The 22,346-nt window shown below is 49.4% G+C and overlaps 1 protein-coding gene across 6 annotated transcripts in view; it reads right to left on the bottom strand.

Annotated features, from left to right (window-relative positions):
• Nucleotides 1–686: 686 nt before the first annotated feature.
• PKNOX1 (PBX/knotted 1 homeobox 1) overlaps nucleotides 687–22,346 on the bottom strand; it is a 66,350-nt gene continuing 44,690 nt past the window's right edge. For 4 of the 6 annotated variants that reach the window (XM_035283306.3, XM_078358805.1, XM_054249092.2 and 1 more), the window contains 6 exons: nucleotides 19,425–19,524; nucleotides 17,894–17,991; nucleotides 14,820–14,948; nucleotides 11,495–11,571; nucleotides 7,672–7,844; nucleotides 687–4,440 (listed from right to left, as the gene is read on the bottom strand). In XM_035283306.3, the coding sequence (XP_035139197.1) occupies nucleotides 4,229–4,440; nucleotides 7,672–7,844; nucleotides 11,495–11,571; nucleotides 14,820–14,948; nucleotides 17,894–17,991; nucleotides 19,425–19,524 (789 nt within the window). In that variant the 3' untranslated portion in view covers nucleotides 687–4,228. The remainder of the gene's footprint in view (nucleotides 4,441–7,671; nucleotides 7,845–11,494; nucleotides 11,572–14,819; nucleotides 14,949–17,893; nucleotides 17,992–19,424; nucleotides 19,525–22,346) is intronic. The other 2 variants (XM_035283308.3, XM_078358806.1) reach the window with 1 other exon arrangement.

The raw sequence follows: 22,346 nt of genomic DNA, 5'->3' as shown, positions 1-22,346 counted from the left end.
AGCCTCCCGAGTAACTGGGATTACACGTGTGTGGCACCATGCCTGGCTAATTTTTGCATTTTCTAGCAGAGATGGGGTTTCTTCACGTTGGCCAGGCAGGTCTTGAACTCCTGGACCTCAGGTGATCCACCTGCCTGGGCCTCCCAAAGTGATGGGATTACAGGCATGAGCTGCTGTGCCCGGCCTGAATGTCGTTTTTAAAATACTGAAATTTTAAAATGCTGACTTCAGCTTCTAAGCATGAACGGTGGTTGGGAGGAAAGATGAAAAACCCGCTGAAATTGTTTTAATGCACCTTTGAAATCTTCAGGAACAGCCTTGTCATGACATTTTATAATATCAACTATGCAAGGTGTTATGTTGCCTCACTGATGAATCATTTCCTCTCATAAACTATCAGAAGAATTACATTTATGAAAAATTGTAATAAAAAATCAAAGCTCCCTGTTTCCATTTTCTGCCTGGAAAACCACTGACTGAACAAGGCAGGCCATTTAAGAAAAGCTTCTCGGACACGTCAATGGACCTGAATAGCCTCGTGCAATGCGGTCCTAGTTTTTCGAATATGCAGGGGTGAACCGAAACCCACACGTCACCAGAAAACAGGAAAACAATCTTAGTGTCTTACATAAAACGGAAAAGCAGCTTTTGGTGGCGTGAGCTTTATAAAATAAAACGTCCGTAAAGCGTGTTTCTCGTTTTAATTCTTTTGCTCTCATCAACTGCTTCACAAAAATCCTTTTAAAAGACAATTCAAGGAAACATATTGTTACAGTATTCACATTTCAAAGATTGTCAGTTTCAAAGACCCAACATAACAAGAACGAAAGAAGACTGCTGAGGTCTTTCTGTCTCTAAGTGCCAGGAACGGGCCTTTGCCAGGGGCAGAACCCCTGCTGGGCACCCTGGAGTTTGTCTCAAGGAAAAGTGCCCACTGCTTCCTCACGCAGGCAGGAGGCGGATCACACTCAGGTCACACAGACACGATTCCTGGATTCCTCAGCCACAAGGGTTTCCTCTGCATACTAGATCAACACTTCCACTCATCTTACCATCTGGAATCAAAACGCAAAGGCCAAGCTAGTCCCTTGGCGGGAGCTTGCAGGGACCCAGCACAGCTAGTCCCGCGGCTGCTGCCCCACAGATGCAAGCTAGGAATAACAGCAACATGCTCAGTGTGGTCTCAAGACACATTCAAAAGGAGCCTTCGTAGGGAAAAATTCAACATGAATTAAACTGGGGTCAAATCTGATCATTTAAAATGAAATCTTAAGGGGGTCACACTTTTACAGACTCTCCGCTGTCCAAGGATGCTGACTGACCTCAAACATGCTGGGCAGTGATTTTACAGACTGAAATGGCTTGCGTGTAGAAGCTGCTTCAAAGCACCCTGGTTATGCAAGGAGACAGGTTAAAGGAAGCTCGGGCTATGCCCATAAGCACCCTCTCTTCAAGTCATCTTTATCCTACTCCTCTGAATTTAGTAAGAATCGAGGAACGCTGAAGGAAGTTTTCAGCTGGAGAGAGTGCACACTGTACCATTCAGCACGAACCTTAACTCTCAGGCCACAGCTTCCCAGTGCCACCTAGATTCATGCAGTGCCCTCTTTTTATAGACGGGGTCTCACTACATTGCCCAAGATGGAGCGCAGTGGCTATTCACAGGTGCAAGCGTAACGCACTGCAGCTTCAAACTCCTGGGCACACGCCAGCCTCCGCCTCAGACTCCCGACTAGCTGGAACTAGAGGCAGGCCCTGCCACGCCAGGCTCGGGCAGTGCTCTTAAATTCAACCCACTGCTCAGCGAATGTGACTTCTGGTGGGGGAAAGAAACAGTGACCTATACATCAGTCTCCATTCTGTGACTGGCTTCCACTAACCCACACTAAAGAGCAGGCTGTTGAGGAGACAGAGCGGGGTGAGGGAAGGAGGAAAGGCTGGCTGGCTTTCACGAGGGCTCATTTTAAGACGTCCAACAAAGTTGGCATTTAAGTTAAAATGATCTTGTAGACCTGACTTAAAATACCAAAAAAAATGGTTCACAAACAAGGAATGCAATGATGGCTTTAAGATGTGATTCTTGGCCAGGTGCAGTGGCTGACACCTGTAATCCCAGCACTTTGGGAGGCGGAGGGGGGGGGGTGGATCACCTGAGGTCGGGAGTTCGAGACCAGCCTGACCAACACGGAGAAACGCTGTCTCTACTAAAAATGCAAAATTAGCCGGGCGTGATGGCGCACGCCTGTAATCCCAGCTACTCAGGAGGCTGAGGCAGAAGAATCACTTGAACCCGGGAGGCAGAGGTTGCAGGGAGCCGAGATCGCACCGTTGCACTCCAGCCTGGGCAAAAGGAGCGAAATTCCGCCTCAAAAAAAAAAGATGTCATTCTCTCCCCGAAAGAACTAATAATCAAGTCTTTCAGTTAAAATTCCTGAAAGATTTTAAAATAAATTTCTGTGTGTTTCCTGCTGACTTCTAAGTTATCTGGATACTCTCCTATGATTAACTTCAATTAATACATTTTTTGGGAAAAATCAGTTCCAGAAAAAAACTCTTCACTAGCATAAAATGTCCCTTGGCTTACAAACAATCACTACTGGTGAACCTCAAGAACTGACGATACTCTTGATGTTACAAACAAATGAGCTTCAGCCACAGCGTTTCAGACGGAATAAAGACACTCTGTATGAAACACCGCTTCAGACGGCGTAAAGACACTCTGTATGAAACACCGTGGCCTGTTTTCTGTCTGAGAAAAAGCCCCACTCCTAAGTAAACAAATAAAAACAAACCAAAACCAAACAAAACAGAACCCAGCCCGCTCTCTCAGTTCATCTCATCGCCAGGAAACAGAAGGCCTACAGTTATTCCAAATCCCACGTGGTCAAGTGAGCGGGAAGGCTCTGGGAAGTTGGAAGCGACAATGTATGACAAACACTGACAGCAGGCAGGAGACAGCCGCAAATGCAAACGTGAGAGCCAACCCGTGGGGGCCACTGCTGCGCCCTCGCCAGACCAACCCATGGCTGTGACTCCAGGTTAAGTTAAGTCTGCAAGTTAAGTAATCAAGTGTGAGTATCTGCTGTTTACCCTAGCTCTGGGCCAGTGGGGCAGAGCACATTTTCTATTAGCTTATAATAAACATTCTATGCATAACATATTTTGAATTAAAAACTTCTAAAACAATGCACAGCTAGCATGGTGAAACCACCATGCCACTGTGGTCAGATCTGAACTGAACTGGAGTGTGTGTGCCCACAGCTCCTAACTCATCACCGCTACCATCTCACCTCACTTACCTGAAGTCCTGTTTAGCAAATACCCTTCGATCCACGTTTAGATCAGGTGTGAAATGCAATCTGAGCATTACATACCAACAAAAATGTGCGGATGTCAAATTTCACGAAACAGCTGCTTCCTTTGCAGCAGTCAGTGTTCCTCACTGCCCCAGGAGAGCAAAGAACCAGGGGCCGGCGGCCGACTTTGGGCAGGCTCATTAAATTTGCTCAGTTCAAGACATTCCAAATTGAAACATTAATAGCAAGCGTGTATTGTTTCTTCTCTAGAAATTTTATCCTCAATATAGTCATCATCCAATTTATAACGAATTTATAAAAATAGCTTTTTTATCCAATAATTCCAGCAAGGTAAAAATAGGAGTTTCTTTTTTATATATAGCAAATGAAACAGGCTCACTGAACACAAGGGGCCTGGGCTTGCTGAGCTCGCCATCCATCCACCACGATGAACCCAAACTCAGTCTAGGCGCGTGCCGCGGGCCCGCACACTGGTAGTTTCGGGTGCAGAAGCTTCTTTCAAATCATGGGCCACACAAAAAAACCAGCCCACTGAGATCTGCTGGAACCACAGCGCTAAGTGAAAACTGCACCCCGGTTTAGAAAACAGCAGCGCTTTTCCTTAATCTAATTAGGGATTCAAGGTGGGGAGGGAGTGGTGTGTCATTCCTCACATATCTAGCGTTAAACCTTTAAAGAATTTCTTTAAAAATACACACACACACACGCATGTATGCACGCGCACACAACACACACACACACACACACACACTTGAAAGAAGTCGCTGCACCGGCAAAGACGCGCTTTAAGCTTACTATGAAATACAAAAGTGCACTCTTCTATATCTACATATAAAACATATTAGAAATAAAACTGTGTAAAATGTTTGCTGTGCAAACTATGAAAAGTCAGGTGAGTCTGCTCCCCCGTCCTACTGCAGGGAGTCGCTGTTCTCCAAGACGAGCCCGCTGATGTGTGCAGGGGCCAGGGCGCCCGCGTCCTCCTCTGTGCTGTCCACAGACTCATCTTCGCTTTGCCCTGCCATCATGACCTGCTGCACCGCCAGGGTGGCCCCGTCCGAGGACAGAGACTGAAGGCTGTCCACGTTCATGTTCACGGGTGTGGTGATGGTCACAACGGCTCCTGCGGCAGGATGAGGGTGTGTCACTATTTAAATTAGTGCTCACGGAAAAACACTTTCTTACTCAATTGGGTGCTGTTTGCTCGTTTCTCCTAAAGTTAAAGAAACACCTACATATGTGTAGGGAATGTTCAACAGGGACTGAAGACACTGTTTCTGAAATTGGCCTCGGACCACCCTTAGCTAATGAGGCCTCGGCCTAAGAACACCCTCCGTGGAGATCAGGACTGTAAAGAACACAGATCCGTGAAGCAAACTGTGTTGTAATAACAAGAAAACCCAAACACACAGGAGGAAGACACACAAAAGGAGAACACAGGAGGAGGAAGGAAGGTCTGCATGAAAGGAAGAGAAGCTGTCACATGCCAGTGTCTGCTGTAGAGCCTAACAGCGGATGATGGAAACAGCCCAAAAAGCCATGAGCAAGGCCCAAATTAAAACACTCAACAATGCAGAGGACGGGCACAGTGGCTCACAACTATAATCCCAGCCCTTTGAGAGCCCAAGGAGGGAGGATCCCTTGAGCCAGGAGTTCCAGACCAGCCAGCCTGGGCAACATGGGAGGCAACATGGGAAAAACTCCCTGGGCATGGTGGTGCATGCCTGTAGTCCCAGCTACTCAGGAGGCTGGGGTGGGAGGCTCGCTTGAGTCCAGGAGGTCAAGGGGCCACAGTGAGCCAAGCTCACTCCACTGCACTCCCCAGCCTGGGAGACAGAGCAAGACCCTGTCTCAAAAAAGTAAAACAAAACACTGAACAATGGAATGGCATGCTGCTACTCAACCACACAGTGGACCGACGTCCACTCATCTGTGAAATTCTGCGAGACGCGTTAATGAGTAACGAAGGAAAACAGACAGTGTTACATGATATGCTAACACCTGGGTAAGATGTTAAGGGTGACACATTCATCCATTCATTGTGTCTGGCAGTCAATATCCTATCGTGCATGCACTGGAGGCTGTACAGGAAACTGGTAACAACGACTGTCTCTGAAGAAGCAGAAGCCAGGATGGAAGAGAGATTTACTCTTCACGGAATATTCTTGTTTCAGTGTCTTTCCTCAGTAGACAGGCATTGCCTTTTCTGACAGAGGGAGACAGAGAAAGGGGGGAAAGAAGGGAACAGTAACTTTCTAGCTATTCATTCTTTAAATGGGAGACCACTACACACGAAAACCTAAACGATGCAGCCACAGCAGTACTCGAGGACACTTGCTTTAAATGCATGTAACACAACCCAAGAAAGGCTAAATGGACACAAAGTGAGTGTGACTCACAACCCACCCTAACCTGGGGGCCAGCACCACCACCAACGTCCCCTGCGCATTCCGTGGAGAACCCATCAGCTCCTGCTGCAAGGAACTGACCTGAGGCTGGGGGAAAAGACCACAGGGAACAGACCCCAGCACTCACACAGGCAGCCTGGAAAACTCGCTGTCCGCAGCCACTGGATGGAAAACTCAGGAGGGTCTGGCCTCCACTGGGATAGTCCATACCAGCCTGAGCACGGCTGCGGACCACTCATGAGGATCACGCAGCTCCCAAGTGGCATAACTGCCCTCCAGAGCCAAGCTCGAGAAGACTTACAGGAACACAAAACCATCCGGCCCCTCCGAAGGCAGAATTCCCAGTGCCTGGCGTCCAGTCAGATGACCAGCCACGAAAGGAAGCAGGGACACCCACTATCGGGGGAGAAGCAGTCAGCTAAAACTGAGCCAAGGCCGGGCACGGTGACTCAAGCCTGTAATCCCAGCACTTTGGGAGGCCGAGGCGGGTGGATCACAAGGTCAAGAGATCGAGACCATCCTGGTCAACATGGTGAAACCCCGTCTCTACTAAAAATACAAAAAATTAGCTGGGCACGGTGGCGCGTGCCTGTAATCCCAGCTACTCAGGAGGCTGAGGCAGGAGAATTGCCTGAACCCAGGAGGCGGAGGTTGCGGTGAGCCGAGATCGCGCCATTGCACTCCAGCCTGGGTAACAAGAGCGAAACTCCATCTCAAAAAAAATAAATAAATAAAACTGAGCCAAGTTGACGGGTGTTAGAATTCGGAGAGGACATCGAAACAGCTGCTGCACCTGTATTCTGTGTGTTCCAAACTTAAGCAGACTCACAAAGGACCTAAGAGACTCAAACGGAGCTTCTGGAGGGATGAAACCCATGTCTACGAAGGAAAGCACATGGGATGGGTCAGCAGAAGAAAGAGCAGTGGAAGGAGAGTCACAGAAATCACCCAAAATGAAACAATCTGACCAACTGAAAAGCACATCAGCAACCGTGTGAAACTTTTCACCACCTAATACACAGGCACTCAAGTCCCTGAAAAGGCTGCAGGAGGAAGGTCAGAAAATGTGGCTAAAGAAATAATGGGTCCAAATTTTCCTAACTGAAAAAAGAAAGAAGAGGAAATACCACCATTTACATACACTTAAAAACACATGCATAAGGGCTGGGCGCAGTGGCCCATGCCTGTCATTCCAGTACTTTGGGAGACCCAGGCAGGTGGATCACGAGGTCAGGAGTTCGAGACCATGGTGAAACCCCATCTCTAGTAAAAATACAAAAAAAAAAAAAAAAAAAAAAATTAGCCAGGTGTGGTGGCAGGTGCCTGTAATTCCAGCTGTTTGAGAGGCTGAGGCAGAGACTTGCTTAAACCCAGGAGGTGGAGGTTGCTGTGAGTCAAGATCACACCACTGCAGTCCAGCCTGGGCAACAGAATGAGACTCCATCTCAAAAAAAAAAAAAACACATGCACGCAAAACCATCCAATATATGAAAAACAGAAAGATTCATATAAAATACATCAGAATGGCTGCCTATGACAGGGACGGAGGGCAGAGGTCACAGGGAATAAGGAAAAACAAGAGAAGGGCAAGGCAGATGAAGAAAAAGAAGCCACATGGTGAGAACAGGGTGGGAGGGAAAAGGAGAGCAAACGCGGAAGTAAAGGAGAACCCAGTGTCCGTGGCTGCGTCTGTGAACAGAACGAATGATTTCCTGTCTCTATCATGTGCTTTACATTTCCTGCTACTGGGGCTCCTTACTGTTACCAAGAGCTCCCACGCACCCAGAATGCCGGGTCCCGTGTTTCTGTTGCAGAGAAAGAGAAGGACACGTACTCTGGTTCACCGCACTACCTGAGGCTCAGAGCTAACAGGCCCGATCCAGGCCTCCTGTTCAGAGTCCCCACCCCACGGTCCAGCACGTCTGGCCCTGGCCAGTCGCCCGTACCTTCTGACACGGTGAGCTCACTCGGCGGCGGCTGTGCGACTCCTGATGCAATGGAGTCGGGCCAGAACCTCTGAACTGGCCGGTTCTGAGCAGTTTTTTTCTTTGCTTTGGGAGTTTCTGAACAACTGGAATCCAACATTGGCTGAAGAATTCGTCTTCTGGCATTGATGAACCTGGAGTCAACAAAGGGAAGCTTCCATCAAAACCGGCTTCGTAAAGACCCTATACAGGACTAACGAATCCTCCTAACACACACCGCTCTGTGAACCACGCTGCGAAGAATAACTCATGCTCTCCTCTCTCATAACTACTTAAGAGGACTCGACAGCTATTCTACATCATCTAAGTGGCCGGAAACAGCGCGCCTGTTGTGTTAAAATCATGTACATAAGGACCAACTCATCCCTGGCACTTTTTTTTTGCCTCAACTCATTTAGTGCATGTTTGTCAACTGGACACTCATGAGAACACAGCGATCCTGCTGAATCTGTGAATTTCACACTGTTTTCCCCAAGGAAGGAAAACATCCAAGAAGCGAGACTTTCTGTGTCCTGTGCTGCCATCATGCCTGAGACCATCGGGCAGTCTGCAGATCACCAGTGTGGCCGAGCCTGGGGTGGCAACCTGTCTGAGCCGCCAGGGAACAGGACTGCCAACCCTGGCTTTCCCACAAAGCACCAGCTAAGGCAAGAGCTGCATCTTTTCAAACACGGTTCCCAGCGATGAGCTGTTTCTGAGATGACCGAAGGCATAAGTCGTCCAGTGGCCCTAGACACAGGACTCCTTAGCCCCTGGGCACCGGCAGTGATGGAATCCCCGACGGACGCTAGCGGCTCTGTGACACTAAGACCTCAGGCCTGGGGTAAGACTCCACAGAGAGCGAGACCAGCAGCAATCGCAGGCTGGCGGGGCAGGCCGGACGCTGTTTCACATCAACTGAGTATGGCAACAATCCCGAAACACACCTAAGATGAAAGCCTGCTGTCTTCAGTTCCCGTTCTTGAATGCTGTTTTTTTTTTTTTTTTGAGAGTTTCACTCTTGTCACCTAGGCTGCAGTGCAGTGGCACCATCTCGGCTCACTGCAGCCTCCACCTTCCAGGTTCAAGAGATTCTCATGCCTCAGCCTCCCAAGTAGCTGGGATTACAGGCATGCACCAACATGTCCAGCTAATTTTTGTATTTTTAGTAGAGACGGGGTTTCTCCATGTTGGTCAGGTTGGTCTCGAACTCCCAACCTCAAGTGATCTGCCCGCCTCGGCCTCCCAAAGTGCTGGGATTACAGGCGTGAGCCACCGTGCCCGGCCAGTTCCCATTCTATGCTCTGAGCTGTTGCCTTTGGATATGAGAAAGTGCAAGGAGACTCAAATCCCCAGGCCGGTTTTTCCTCCTGCAGTGACTGGAGCACGAAGATAATGAGCCCGACACACGTTCTGCCACAGTGACCACCCCATGCTACTGACCGGGCCGCTCTGCTACAAAAGGAACTGCAACGGGAAGAAACAGAGAGAAAAACAACCGTCGTCCCGTGGAAGCGCCTATCAAAGCAGAACAGTCCAGACTCACATGTCACCCTAACCTAACACAGCAGCGGCAACGCCCGCCATGCTTAAGGCCTCATTTCTGTCTCTGTTCTCGGTCACAGGAGTGAGAAAGTAGCTGACCCCGCTGGATTCACACACTGCTCGTCTAGTAAAAGCCAGACTTCCACATCTGGATAGTTGAGTAGCCACGTTCACCGTGTCAGGGAAATAAAAGCATTGCTTTCAGACTCAGATTCTACCCTGGCTTGTCACTGTGACAACGTCTCTCTTTTTTTAATGCCCCCCTTTGCAAAACAACAGAACTAGAACTGGATCAGCTCTAAGGTTGCTTCATTTTAAAAGTCCAAGATTTTAAAACATGTACAAGATGCTCTGAGTAATAGTGAGCCAGCTCGGATGCCGCCATGCTTCATCTAGAGGGACCCAGAGGTCCCTGCAGCACCAGCTCCACGGCCACCTGAGACCCCGAGACCTGGTGGGAAGGCCGTGCCGCTACTGGAACGTGTTTTTAAATCTTCTTATCCAAAGCTGCTACCGGCACAGGCACGAGCTAATGCTGGGTGTGTACATCTCCCTCCAAGATGAAATGTTTGTAAATACAGAAGAAAAGAAAATCACAAAAAGTAAAAGTAGCTACAAATATTCAAGATTTCAGAGATCTGGAATTTAAGGCATATTACTAAACTGTAGTTAATATTAAAATCAAAGTTGATGCCAAACCTAGATAAGACGATTTGTTAAGGCAACACAGCAGCAAGTCAGGAACACAGGCCGTGACGAATGAAGAAGGCGGGAGGGTGCTGAGCGGCGAGGGGGCAGCAGCACATCCAGAGAGGCCTGTGTCCAGCATCCTCCCCTTCAGACCACCTGCCATGGGTGTGCCCCACCAATGGATGTGGTTTCGACATAGACTCCAGGAAAACAACCCAGAACATGAGCAGTATGTGACAACATCGTAGCAACAACACACTCACAATCTTGAAATTTTTGTTAATATTCTCCTCAAAAGATTTGGCTGGGAGCAGTGGCTCATGCCTGTAATCCCGAAACTTTGGGAGGCCGACGCGGGTAGATCATTTGAGGTCAAGAGTTTGAGGTCAGATTGACCTACATAGTGAAGCCCCATCTCTACAAAAATACAAAAATTAGCCAGGCGTGGTGGTGGGTGCCTGTAGTCCCAGCTACTCGGGAGGCTGAGGCAGGAGAATCCAGGAGGCAGAGGTTGCAGTGAGCTGAGACTGTGCCACTGCACTCCAGCCTGGGCAACAGAGCAAGACTTTGTCTCAAAAAAAAAAAAAAAGATTTAACAGAAAATAACTCAAATGGTCTAGTGTGCTGTGACAGACGAGGGACGTGCTAATGCCGCCCAGAGCCGACCTCCCGCAGGCGCACTGCACAAACACGAAGACCTTCGTGCTGGAACTTCAGCAAGCTCACATTTTAGCACAGTCGAGATAAAGACAATAATGTTTACAACCCGAACAATTTGTGCTTTCTGCTGTTATGCCAATTTTATTAAGATCAAACTGTCTGCTACAGCTGACCAGCAAGTAAATAAACAGGAGACACGTGACTAACAAGCAAGATGGAAGCCCACCCCCACCTAGTGCCACGTCGGCACACGCGCAAGCTCTGACCGACGGAAGAACGTCTGCCAGAGCGCACGTGTCCACAGCAACGCCTGACAGCAGCACTACAAGGGGCCGCTTCAGGAAATGTCCTCCTGGGTGTTTCTGTCCTGGGAGTGGCTCCCGGACTGCCATGCGTGGAGCAGGGCCCCCACAAGACAGAGCAGCAGAGGGTCCTAATCTGGGCAGGGCCTGTCACTGCTGGCCTCCCACCCTCCAGAGGCCCATCTACTAATACAGCACAGTTTGTATGAATGTGGGCCTGGTGACAGTAGCACCCTAGAGAAACGGTTCTAAAGAGGCGGGCAGGGTGCAGTCCATCACGAGGTGCCGATAGGAAAGCTCAGATGAAATCTGGTTTATTCCTCAGTCTCCTGCTCCCACTGCCCATGAAAGGAACTCATATTTTTAGTCAGGCACAGTGACTCGTACCCATGATCCCAGCACTTTGAGAAGCTGAGGTGGGAGGATCACTTGAGGCCAGGAGTTTGAGATCTGCTTGGGCAACACAGCAAGACCCCTTCTCAATTGGGAAAAAGAAAAAAGAGAGATCTCGTATTTTCAGCAAGCTTTCACCATGCTGTGTGAGTGTCAGGGCTTCCGAGCGCGCCACCGTGCTGACAGGCACGGCTTCGGAAAGCAGGGCACCTTACCAGTTGTTGACTTGGAGTAGCGTCAAATTTGTCTGAGCAGCAATCTGTTTTTTCTCGTCCTCTGTTGGGTAGGGATGCTGAAAGTAGAGAGGAAGGTTACCACGGCCTTTGAGTGTAGGAAATCAGGGTATCTAGGTGAAACGTGAGCATTACACAATCGTCTGAAAATAACGGTAACATCAACAGTGCTTCCAGCCCAAACCTAACTGCAGTCTTACAGAACGAAGTCTTTCTCCTGGTCCCCAGGAATGTCCTAGTGCCGCAGTGGCTGGTCAGTGCACGGGCCAAGGAGGACTGCAGCCACATCTAACAGTTCAAAGGTGACAACAACAGGAGCAGCTGCACAGCCCAGCGGTGAGTCTGTGCCAGGCTTGATGCCATCTATAGATTTTCTACCAACGTTATTGAACTTTAACTTATGAACAATCAATGACATCCATTTAAAGAGGATGGATGGATGAGTTGGGCCTGAGAACCTGCCACAGGCAAGACATAACACATGAGCACGTTTCTATTACCTTGGTCCATGCTATAGTAATCCACTGACTCCTGAGCTGCTCACTGCCATTGGCTTTATCTTACAGAGGAGGAGACTGGGGCATGGAGAGTTTGCAAACTTCCCCCATCCCGCAGCTGATGAAGTGGGTGGAGCAGGAAATGGCCGGGCAGGCTGGGGGACACACTTCCATCACTGGTCAACAAGAGTAAACTGACACTGGGATGGGCTGATGCCATCGACGGCTTTCTTGGGATGGGGTCTCTGCCAGATTAACCTGTGCTGTCAGTAAAGAACTGAACCCAGGGCCGGCGACAGAAGGCCCATTATGCTCTTCTCCTTTTATGTGTGATTGAAACATTTCACATATGAAAACTTCAACCAGAGGGCCACGTGCACTGGCTCGTGCCTTTAGTCCCAGCACTTTGGGAGGCCAGGGCAGGTGGATCACTTGATGTCAGGAGTTCAAGACCAGCCTGGCCAACATGGTGAAACCCCATCTCTACTAAAAATACAAAAAATTAGCCTGGCGTGGAGGGAGGTGCCTGTAAGCCCAGCTACTCAGGAGGCTGAGGCAGGAGAATTGCCTGAACCTGGGAAGCAGAGGCTGCGGTGAGCTGAGATCACACCACTGCACTCCAGCCTGGGCAACAAGAGCAACACTCCATTAAAAAAAAAAGAAAGAAAAAACTAACTCACAGAAGTATTAACCAAAAATGATGTATAGCTATGCTAAATAATTTCTCCAAGACTGATGACTGTCTATACGTGGAAATTGACACATTTATTGCAAACCTGAATGCACTCAAGTCCCTGATTTTGGACCAACAGGGACCCAAGAGAATGAATGGCACCAACAAAGGAAGCAGTGGGAGTTTCCCGCGGCTTTGATGTGGAAGGAACACTCGGCGACATGGACACGGCCCTGCTTCTCTCACGGGAGGGACGATCGGCCTCGGATGTGCCTCAGCAGGGATGTTTCTTTCCTCAAACTCGCCGGCAGCACGACTCAACCTGACTATCCACCAGTGTGTGCCCTGAGCTCAAGGTCACGGAAACATAAATATTGTTCTCCCCCTTAAAAAAGCCCATGAAATAGAAACCGGGCAGGAAACTCGGGCACACAAGCAGAAAACAGCAACGGCAACAGATGCCACACTCGAGTGTGTGGGAAAGTGCAGCGGGGCGGTGCTGCCGGGAAACGAGGGCGAGGAGGGACTGAGAATGCCACAGAAGAAATGCGGCTCCTGCGCCGGACACGGCGAGCAGGGCTGAGCGTTTCACAAGTCATTAAAAGGAGGGCGCTTGCCCAATCCCACCACTCCGTGTTCTTCTATAATTATACATGTGTTTACTGGTTGGAACAGTCCCAGTTTATGTGAGAATACCTACATGCTGCCTTTTTCCTACTGTCATTTACACCTCCTGAGTGCTTAGAGCCCCATTCACCATGCCAACTTCCCACGTGATACTCACCGAACAGACATGCTGATCCGCTTCCCATGATGATATTGAACAACAAAGCAACATTTTTACACATAAAACTTTCTGTTTTCTTGTGACTGATCTCCTTGGGCCAATTTCTCGGAGTGGCCCCACTGCTTAAAGGTAGCACTTCTTTCTCCTGACATGTGCGGCTGGGCTCGCCACCTTAGCCCACGGAAGCAGTGCAGTGGAGATCAAGAGGCCAGGGCCGGCAAGCGGGGGACACACCCCAGGCTCCTGCCAGGCCTTCTGTCCCGGAGAGGGGCCCTTCCCCTCCCAGGACGGCTCAGCAACGGTACCCACCGTTTCAAACCCTCAGCCAGTCATTCCCATGGACCCCGTCCTCAACCGAGGAGCCTGAGGCAGCCACAGGAAAGCAGGCCACGAGATGGCCATGGGCTTGGGGGCCCACGGTCGGGGAGGGCAAGGACAGAGTGCCAGGGACACACAGGCCTCAGCCCCAGTGGAGGCACCCAGGAGAGGAGGCAGCAGAAGCGCAGGTGCGGCACAGAAAAACGAGGCGGAGGCTGAGAAGACGGGAGGATACAGTCACAGCTTCACAGCCGTCAGCGGCGACAGTGGGGGGAGAAGGGCAACCTGATGGCCAAGCCAAACTGGCATCTGCCTCCTGCCTCAGTCTCCCTGTGCTTGCCCTAGGAGAGCCCCGCCTGCTCTCTTCCGCCCTGGGTCAGGAGGCTGGTAGCAATGGTGCCACACAGCGTGCAGAGCGGGTCTCCCCCATCAACCCAGCAAGCCGACCCACCACTGCGCTTCCTAAGATGTCCTGGGACAGGGAGAACCCACGATCATGCCCAGGGGAGGGAGCCAGGTACACACACACTGAGCAAACCGGCGCTCCCTCTGGGACAGACTCCCTTCCAGAGAAAGGCAACCCACCATGTGGCCCTGTGGGTGCACTCGACCCTGTGATGTCTCTAACTGATCTCAGCTTCCCTGCGAATCCAACACACAATCACAGGGCAACTTCCCCAGGTGCTGCCCAAGAACACCCTGACTCCTTTCTCTGCCCACTTCTCTGGCTCACCTGACCCCATCGCCCTTCGCGGTGGGCTGTCTCATGCACAGGTACAGCTCACACGTGCCCGGCTTGCTCCTTGGCGGCAGCCCTCACTGTCCCTCATGCTTCCTGCAGCAGTGTCCTCTTGCTGTCGGTGGCCCTCCCTCTCGCCCCAGCTCCCCCCCGTTATAGACATGCCACGAAGCCCTGAAAGTCAGGTCTTGGACTTTCTGAGCCTAGAGAAGTAACCCTTTTCCATGACACATAAGCCAAAAGGCCAGTGTTGCAGAGGGCTGGGAGGCGGGGGCCGGCGCAGCCGTCCTTACCCCGATGTGCTGGAAGAGCCAGGACCGCATCACGTTCGTGGCATGCTTCGGCAGGACGCCCCTCTTGTTCTTAGATGAACCATCATCTTGATGCAAGATGCTGAGATCTTGGTTTAACTGTAACTGAAGCTTTTACACAATTGAGAAATGACATTAGAAAGCATAGGAAGTTCCCACATATCCAAGTACTTACAACTCCAGGTGGAGAAAGCAGCCAAGGATCGGCCAGGTGAATGACCCGTAGTCAAGGCACACACACGGGAACCCTGTGTGGGCTGACGTTTTAGGACACCACTCCCTCCACATTATTGGGCTTTTCTTTCTTTCGAGATAAGATCTTGCTCTGTCACCAAGGCTGGAGTGCAGTGGTGCAATCACAGCTCACTACAGCCTTGAACTCCTGGGCTCAAGTGATTCTTCCAGCTCAGCCTCCTGGGTAACTGGGATCACAGGCACACATCACCACACCCAGCTAATTTCTTCTAATTTTTGTAGAGACAGGGTCCCACCCTGATGCCCAGGCTGGCACGGGATAAGTCTTTGCACTAGTGACCCGGCTCTCAGGCCTCTCAGGCGGGGAGGCTCAGAGCCCATCGCGCCGTGACCCTCTCCCCCAGCATCTGCTCCCACCTGTGCCTCCTACAGAGAGGGCAGAGAGAACATGTGACTTCCTCACTGAAAAGGGATTTCAAGAACCAATGAGAGTGAACAGGAACACCAGAAAATCCAACTCTCAAGAGCAGGACACGCCAGGGAAGCACAGGGAAAAGAAACAGAAACAGCACGAAGGCAGGAAGAGGAGCCGCAGAGCAGGAGGGTACAGGCCGACTCCTTGTTCCAGACGCCTCAGCAGGTACTGGCAAGCCAGGCCTTCCCTCCCGTCACCCAGGAAAGGGCAGGCTACTCTGCCGACTCGATTTTAAAAGAAAAAGATGTGAATGGCGTTTCTTTGTTAAATTCCTTCTCACAAAACACAAGAGATGATCTACGCGTCACAAGGCGGTGCTCAGGCTCTGGCACAGCGCCTCTCACACAGCCTCGCCAGGTGCCTGCTGAGATGACGCTGCCACTGAACACTGCACAGAGCAGTGAGGGGAGGAAGGGAGACCACTCTGGAGGGCCCGCAGCACGGATAGGTCAGCCTATTTAAGAACTTGCATATAAACCTAATATGTACGGTGACTCACCTGTAATCCCAGCACTTTGGGAGGCCAAGGCAGGAGGACTGTTTGAGCCCAGGAGTTCGAGACCAGCTTGGGCAACATAGTGAGACTTCGTCTTTATAAAAAGTTTAAAATTAACTGGGCAAGGTGACACATGCCTGCAGTCCCAGCAACTCAGGAGGTGGAGATGGGAGGATTGCTTAGCCTGGGAGGTCAAGGCTACAATGGGCTGTTTGCTCCACTGTACTCCAACCTGGGTGGCAGAGTGAGACCTTGTCTCTTTATTTAAAAAAAAAAAAAAATCAGAGCACCTGCAAGAAAAGAGAAGCTTCTCACCGGGCGTGGTAGCTCATGCCTATAATCCCAGCACTTTGGGAAGCCAAGGTGGGTTGATCACAAGGTCAGGAGTTCGAGACCAGCTTAGCCAACAAGGTAAAAACCCCATCTCTACTGAAAATACAAAAATTAACTGGGTGTGCTGGCTTGCGCCTGTAATCCCAGACACTCTGGAGGCTGAGGCATGAAAATTGCTTGAATTCAGGAGGCGGAGGTTGCAGTGAGCTGAGAGCATGCCACTGCACTCCAGCCTGGGCAACAGAGCAAGACTCTGGCTCAAAAAGAAAAAAAAAAAAAAAAAAAAAAGAAGCTTCTGTAAGAGGAGAAAAGCACAAAAGATTGGAAAAAAGAACAACCTTCTTGAGAGCCGGACACAGCAGCCCACGCCTGTAACCCCAGCACTGTGGGAGGCAGAGGCAGGCAGACTGCTTGAGCCCAGGATTTCCAGACCAGACTGGCCAACATGGTGAAACCCCATTTCTACTAAAAATACAAAAATTAGCTGGGCATGGTGGTACATGCCTGTAATCCCAGCTACTAGGGAGGCTGAGGCAGGAGAATCGCTTGAACTTGAGAGGTGGAGGTTGCAGTGAGCCAAGGTCACACCACGACACTCCAGCCTGGGTAACAGAGTGAGACGTCGTCTCAGAAAAACAAAAAACAAAAATAATGCTTTCCCAACATGGGGTAGAAAGAATTTTCAACCTGGAATTCTACAAGTAAACAGACTGCATATCAAATATGAGGTCAAAATAAAGTCGTCTTTAGTTTTGCAAAGTCTCAAAAACATGTGGGTTTGTTTTCGTTTTTCTGAGACAGAGCTTCACTCTTGTTGCCCAGGCTGGAGTGCAGTGGCATGATCTCAGCTCACTGCAACCTCTGCTTCCCAGGTTCAAGCAATTCTTCTGCCTCAGCCTCCCTGGTAGCTAGGACTACAAGCATGCACCACTGAACCCAGCTAAGTTTTGTATTTTTAGAGACAGAGTTTTGTCATGTTGGCCAGGCTGGTCTTGAACTCCTTACCTTGTGATCCGCCTGCCTCGGCCTCCCAAAGTGCTGGGACTACCATGTCCGGCCCAGAATCAACGTTCTTAAAGTAAGAACCAGTAACACACACCAATGATGGGGAAGGCTCGGCCGCCACAGGGCAGCGAGGCCTGAAAGCCCCAGCCCAACAACATTCTCCCAGTGGAGGCGTGGGCCGGCCTCACTGGTCTGAAAGGCTTGCCTGGTAGTTCTGCCGTGCCCTCTGTGGGGACCCCAGGGAGAGTGTGCCCATGAGACCTCTGCCCCTGGTGGGCACACACGATCCAATGTTAGCACTGGATGACAGGGGGAGGAGAGGGGAGGGTTATGAGTGACTTTTTCCTGTTTCTTCAGAATTTTCTGAACTTCCCAAATTTTCTACAGTGAGAGAGATGAGAGTACAGAGAAAACACTGACATTCAGAGAAACTAGAAATTGCTACACAAGACAAAGGCTCTTCAGGCAGAGGGAAGGGCTCGTGCTTGCTGCACCTGTGCCCCATGTGGGCAGCACTCGCCCCCAAAGCCTTCCAGAAAATGGCACACACACCTGGGAGTTCTGGATCCTAATTGTCCCGGGCGACAACGTCTGCGTGACCACTTGGCCTTGGGGAGTGACGACCGTGACAGGCTGATACACTGTGCCACCTGGAAAGGGAGAATCCAAAATGAGGCTGCCTATAAGTCTCAATGATTTAAATCCTTCTTGTTTTTTCTTCTTTTGTAAACAGGGATCTTGCCTTGTTGCCCAGGCTGGTCTCTAACTCCTGGCCTCAACTCCTCTTCCTGGCCGCCCACAGTGCTGGGATTACAGACGTGAGCCACTGCCCCCAGCCCTCTTCTTGATATACTTACAAAGGAATAAAATCTCTAGTTTGTTTGATGAGCTTTTAAATCATTTCAAATGATCAACAATCCTTTGCCAGTTGACTCGTCACTATAAGGTATCAAAACCAACTCCCCGGGCAGGCTGCTCAGGCACCCGAAGCAGTGGGTGGGAGGTGGGCAGGCACTGTGTGCCCAGGACCCCACAGCCCGGCTCACACACCACTGACCGACCTCAGGTGTGAGGGCTCTCTTCCTTTTGCTAGCCTCTCCTTCTACTTTTCCCTAAAATTAGCACATGTTAAGGATTTGGCCCAGGGTTCTAAATAACAACTACTTTATTCTAGTGATATTTTTGACCAACAGCGCCTTCTCTTCCCACTGAGGTTTCCCTTTGTGCTACCATGTGAGGTCTTCCGGGGTAAATTTCTACCCCGCCCTCCTCGCCGTGTCCCATTTTCATGATGCTTTGCGGGCTGTTTTGTTTTTGTCTGTTTGGTTGTTGTTGTCGTCTGAGATGGAGTCTCACTCTGTCACCCGGGCTGGAGTGCAATGGCGTGGTCGCGGCCCGCTGGAACCACGCCTCCCGGGTACAGGAGAGTCTCCTGCCTCAGCCTCCTGAGTAGCTGGGATTACAGGCACGTGCCACACCTGGCTAACTTTTGTATTTTTAGTAGAGATGGGGTTTCACTGTGTTGGCCAGGCTGGTCTTGATCACCTGACCTCATGATCCACCCGCCTTGGCCTCCCAAAGTGCTGGGATTACAGGCGTGAGCCACCGTGCCCGGCTGATGCTTTGTGTCTTCACTGCTCCCTACCCACCAGGGAACTCTGGAATCTGTCCCCCTTCCTACAGTGGTTTTTGTTCTACAAATAATACTAATGCTAAGACCGCATTTTTATTTGATTGTCATCAGTTAATGATAAAACAAGATTTTCACAGTCTATTAAAAACACAATTAAAAGCTATGTTATTTGAAAATGACAAATAATTTTTTGCTGTATATTTTCAACTCCTGTATAAAACCTTTCTTGTTTCCAAAATATTTTTGGAAGAGAAACAAAGAAACACAATCTGCATAAGATATTTGTTATTGAGAATTAACAAGAAACAGGCATTCGGAGACCTCTAGCTTTTACCATTGCTGTATTAGAAAAGGGCATTAACTTAAAAGCAGTTTGTATCATCATTCTAACACACAGAACCTTTTCCCGAAAAACCTCACGGAGAGCGCGTCATTTTCCCGTCATCGTACCTGCCACGGCCGCCATGGCTACGTTTCCCTGCTGCAGCGCCGACGCCGGCACCACGATTCCCTGGGGGCTGATAGTGCTTGTCATGGCACTTTGAATCTGCTGCAAGTCAGAACACACACGTGGAAGAAATTACTAGAAAACGGAAAACTCAGGGTTAGAAATTCAAAGTAAGTGGCATCATGACACCATTAAAAGAGGAAAGAGAAGCTTGAGGGAAAGAGCATCCTCAGATGGCGCAGCTTTCGGAATGCACGCACCACACACGGAAACCGAGATGTGCGCTGTGTATCAGACACAACGTCAGCCTGCACTGTGGCTCCCAAGAGATTATCTTCCTCTCGCTGAAGGCATATTCCACGTGCCTCACAGCCGGGAGGTGTGACTAGGAAGACCCTGCTTTCTGATCCCCCACCTTCTTCATTAGACTTGGCTTGGTGGACTCTTGAGTCTTCCATGAACCAAGCTCTCCTTGACCAATGAAAACATTCAACAGATGAAACCACAGGCCTGGGAGGCACTGGAAGTGACCAAGCCATGCTGGGGAGTCGGCCCCTGGCATCCGCCTTCACTCTTGGCCCCAGCACAGACTAAGTGTGATCTTGGCTTTCCCTGGTGTTGTTGCTTGCATGGTGCTTGGGACTGTGCCCGGCCTGCAGTGCGCTCCAGGCAAATGTTTGTCCATGCCCCTCGGAGGGCTCCATATGGACCACTTTATCCACTGAATGTGATGCCTGGGTGGGCAGCTGGTAGGGCAGAGGAGCCTCCAGTGCTGGGACTGGCACACTCACGCGCCCTGATGTGTGAGCAGTTAAATAGCATAAGGGGACATCATCCCAAGGGGATGACTCTGTGGGCCACCGTCGAGCAGAATGTGTAAGCTTAGCGGCTACGCTTAAAGCTGCCCACATTAATTCGGGCGTCAGAAAAGTGAAGGCAGTGAAGTCAATCATCCCAGATCCCACCTACGATCTTAGAAAGAGAGGAACATCGTGAACTCAAAGCAGAAGTAAGGAAATAATAAAGGTCAGAGTGTGAAGGCAATGAAGCTAAGACAGAAAAACACCAACCCCCCAAAATAAACGAAACAAAATGCTGTTCTTTAAAAATTACATAAACCTCTAGAGAGACTGACCAAAAAAAAAAAAAAGACAGGAAAGACCAGTATCAGAAATGAAACAGGGAGAGATCACCACAGACCCTGCAGACACCAAAAGGCTAAAGAGAATACCAGGCCAACTCTCAACTCCTCAATCCAACATCTTAGGTGAAACAGACCAATTCTATTTATTGAACATTTAAGAATTACCACCAAGTCTACATACTCTCCAGAAAAAACTAACAGGAGGGAATAGTTACCAATCCATTTCATGTAAGTTTGTGTATCTTGATGCCAAAACCAAAGACAGTATGAAAAAGAAAACCACACACCAACATCCCGTAAATACAGACGGAAGTGCCGAACAGAACGTTAACCAGTGGAATCCAAGAATACATATGAGAAGAACTATGTGCCATGACCACGTGGGGTTTATTCCAGGAATAGAAAGCTTGTTCCGTACTCAAAACACCAATCCATGTAGTGCCCATTATTAACAGGCTAAAGAAGAAAAATCACATAGTCAGATCGATCAGTGCTGGAAAAGCACTTAACAAAATTGAACAAAATAAAATCTCTCCGAAGAAAAGCAAAATAGGGAAACTTCCTCAACTTGATAAGGAGGATCTAGAAAAAACCTGCCACTGACATCATGAACAGTGAGTGACTGAAGGATGTCCCCTAAGGCAGTGACAAGGCCAGGATGTCTGCTCTTGCTACTTTTACCCAAGATGGCACAGGCCAGGAAAGGAAACGCTTGGGTATAATTCTAAAAACGCATGTACACAATGTATGTGTCAAAAACCGTAAAACACTGAGGAAAGCAATCAGAGCTGTCAGTCAGGGGAGAGACATGCCGTTCTTGTAGATGGAAACCTCAACACGGTAAAGACGCCGGTGCTCCCCACATTGATAGACAGGTGTAATGCAACTCCTATCAAGATCTCAGCAAGATTGTTTTGTAGCTCTAGACAAGAGCATTCTAAAATGTATGCGGATAGCCAAAGGAACCAGAATGGCTACAACAACTTTGAAAAGGAATAACAGGGTGGGCAGAAACAGTCTGCCCAGTTTTGAGACTCATTCCACAGCTACGGTAATCGAGACTGTGGGACGGACGGATCAACGGAGCAGAAGACAGACAGGCCCATAAATATGCCCAACTGGTTTCTGCTAAAGCAGCAAAAAGCTGTTCCGTGGGGGAAAGTAGCTTTCTGAATACACAGTGCTGGAGCAAATGGGCATCCATAAGCCAAGCTGAACCTCACACTTCATACAAAAATCAACTCAAAATGGATCACGGTTAGAATAAATGTAAAATGTAAAACCATAAAACTTTTAGGAGACCGGGCATGGTGATTCACACTTGAGCCCAGGAGTCTAAGTTTGTCTCTACTTAAAGACTTTTAGGAAAAAAACATAAGACCAAATCTTTGAGATCTAGGGATCGACAAAGAGTTCTCGGACTTGACACTGAAAGAATGACCCATACAAGGAAAACCTAATAAACTGAACTTTCTTAGGACTAAAAACGTTGGCTCTGAAAAAGGCCTGTTAAGAGGATGAAAAAAATACTTAGCTACTATAGAGTGAGAGGAAACATCTGCACACCATATACCCAGCAGAGAACTAGTACCTATAATAAGCAAAGAACACTCAACATTCAGAAGTTAAAAAAAAAAATCCAATTAGAAAATAGACAAAAGACATAAGTAGATATTTACCCGGAGAAAATACACAGAGCAGCCGGTTGCGGTGGCTCACACCTGTAATCCTAGCACTTTGGGAGGCCAAGGTAGGTGGATCACAAAGTCAGGAGTTCGAG

Source organism: Callithrix jacchus, chromosome 21, assembly GCF_049354715.1.
Source record: "Callithrix jacchus isolate 240 chromosome 21, calJac240_pri, whole genome shotgun sequence".
Taxonomy (NCBI): Eukaryota; Metazoa; Chordata; class Mammalia; order Primates; family Cebidae; genus Callithrix; species Callithrix jacchus.
The sequence above is the reverse complement of the archived record's forward strand: the minus strand, read 5'-3'. Positions and strand labels throughout refer to the sequence as shown.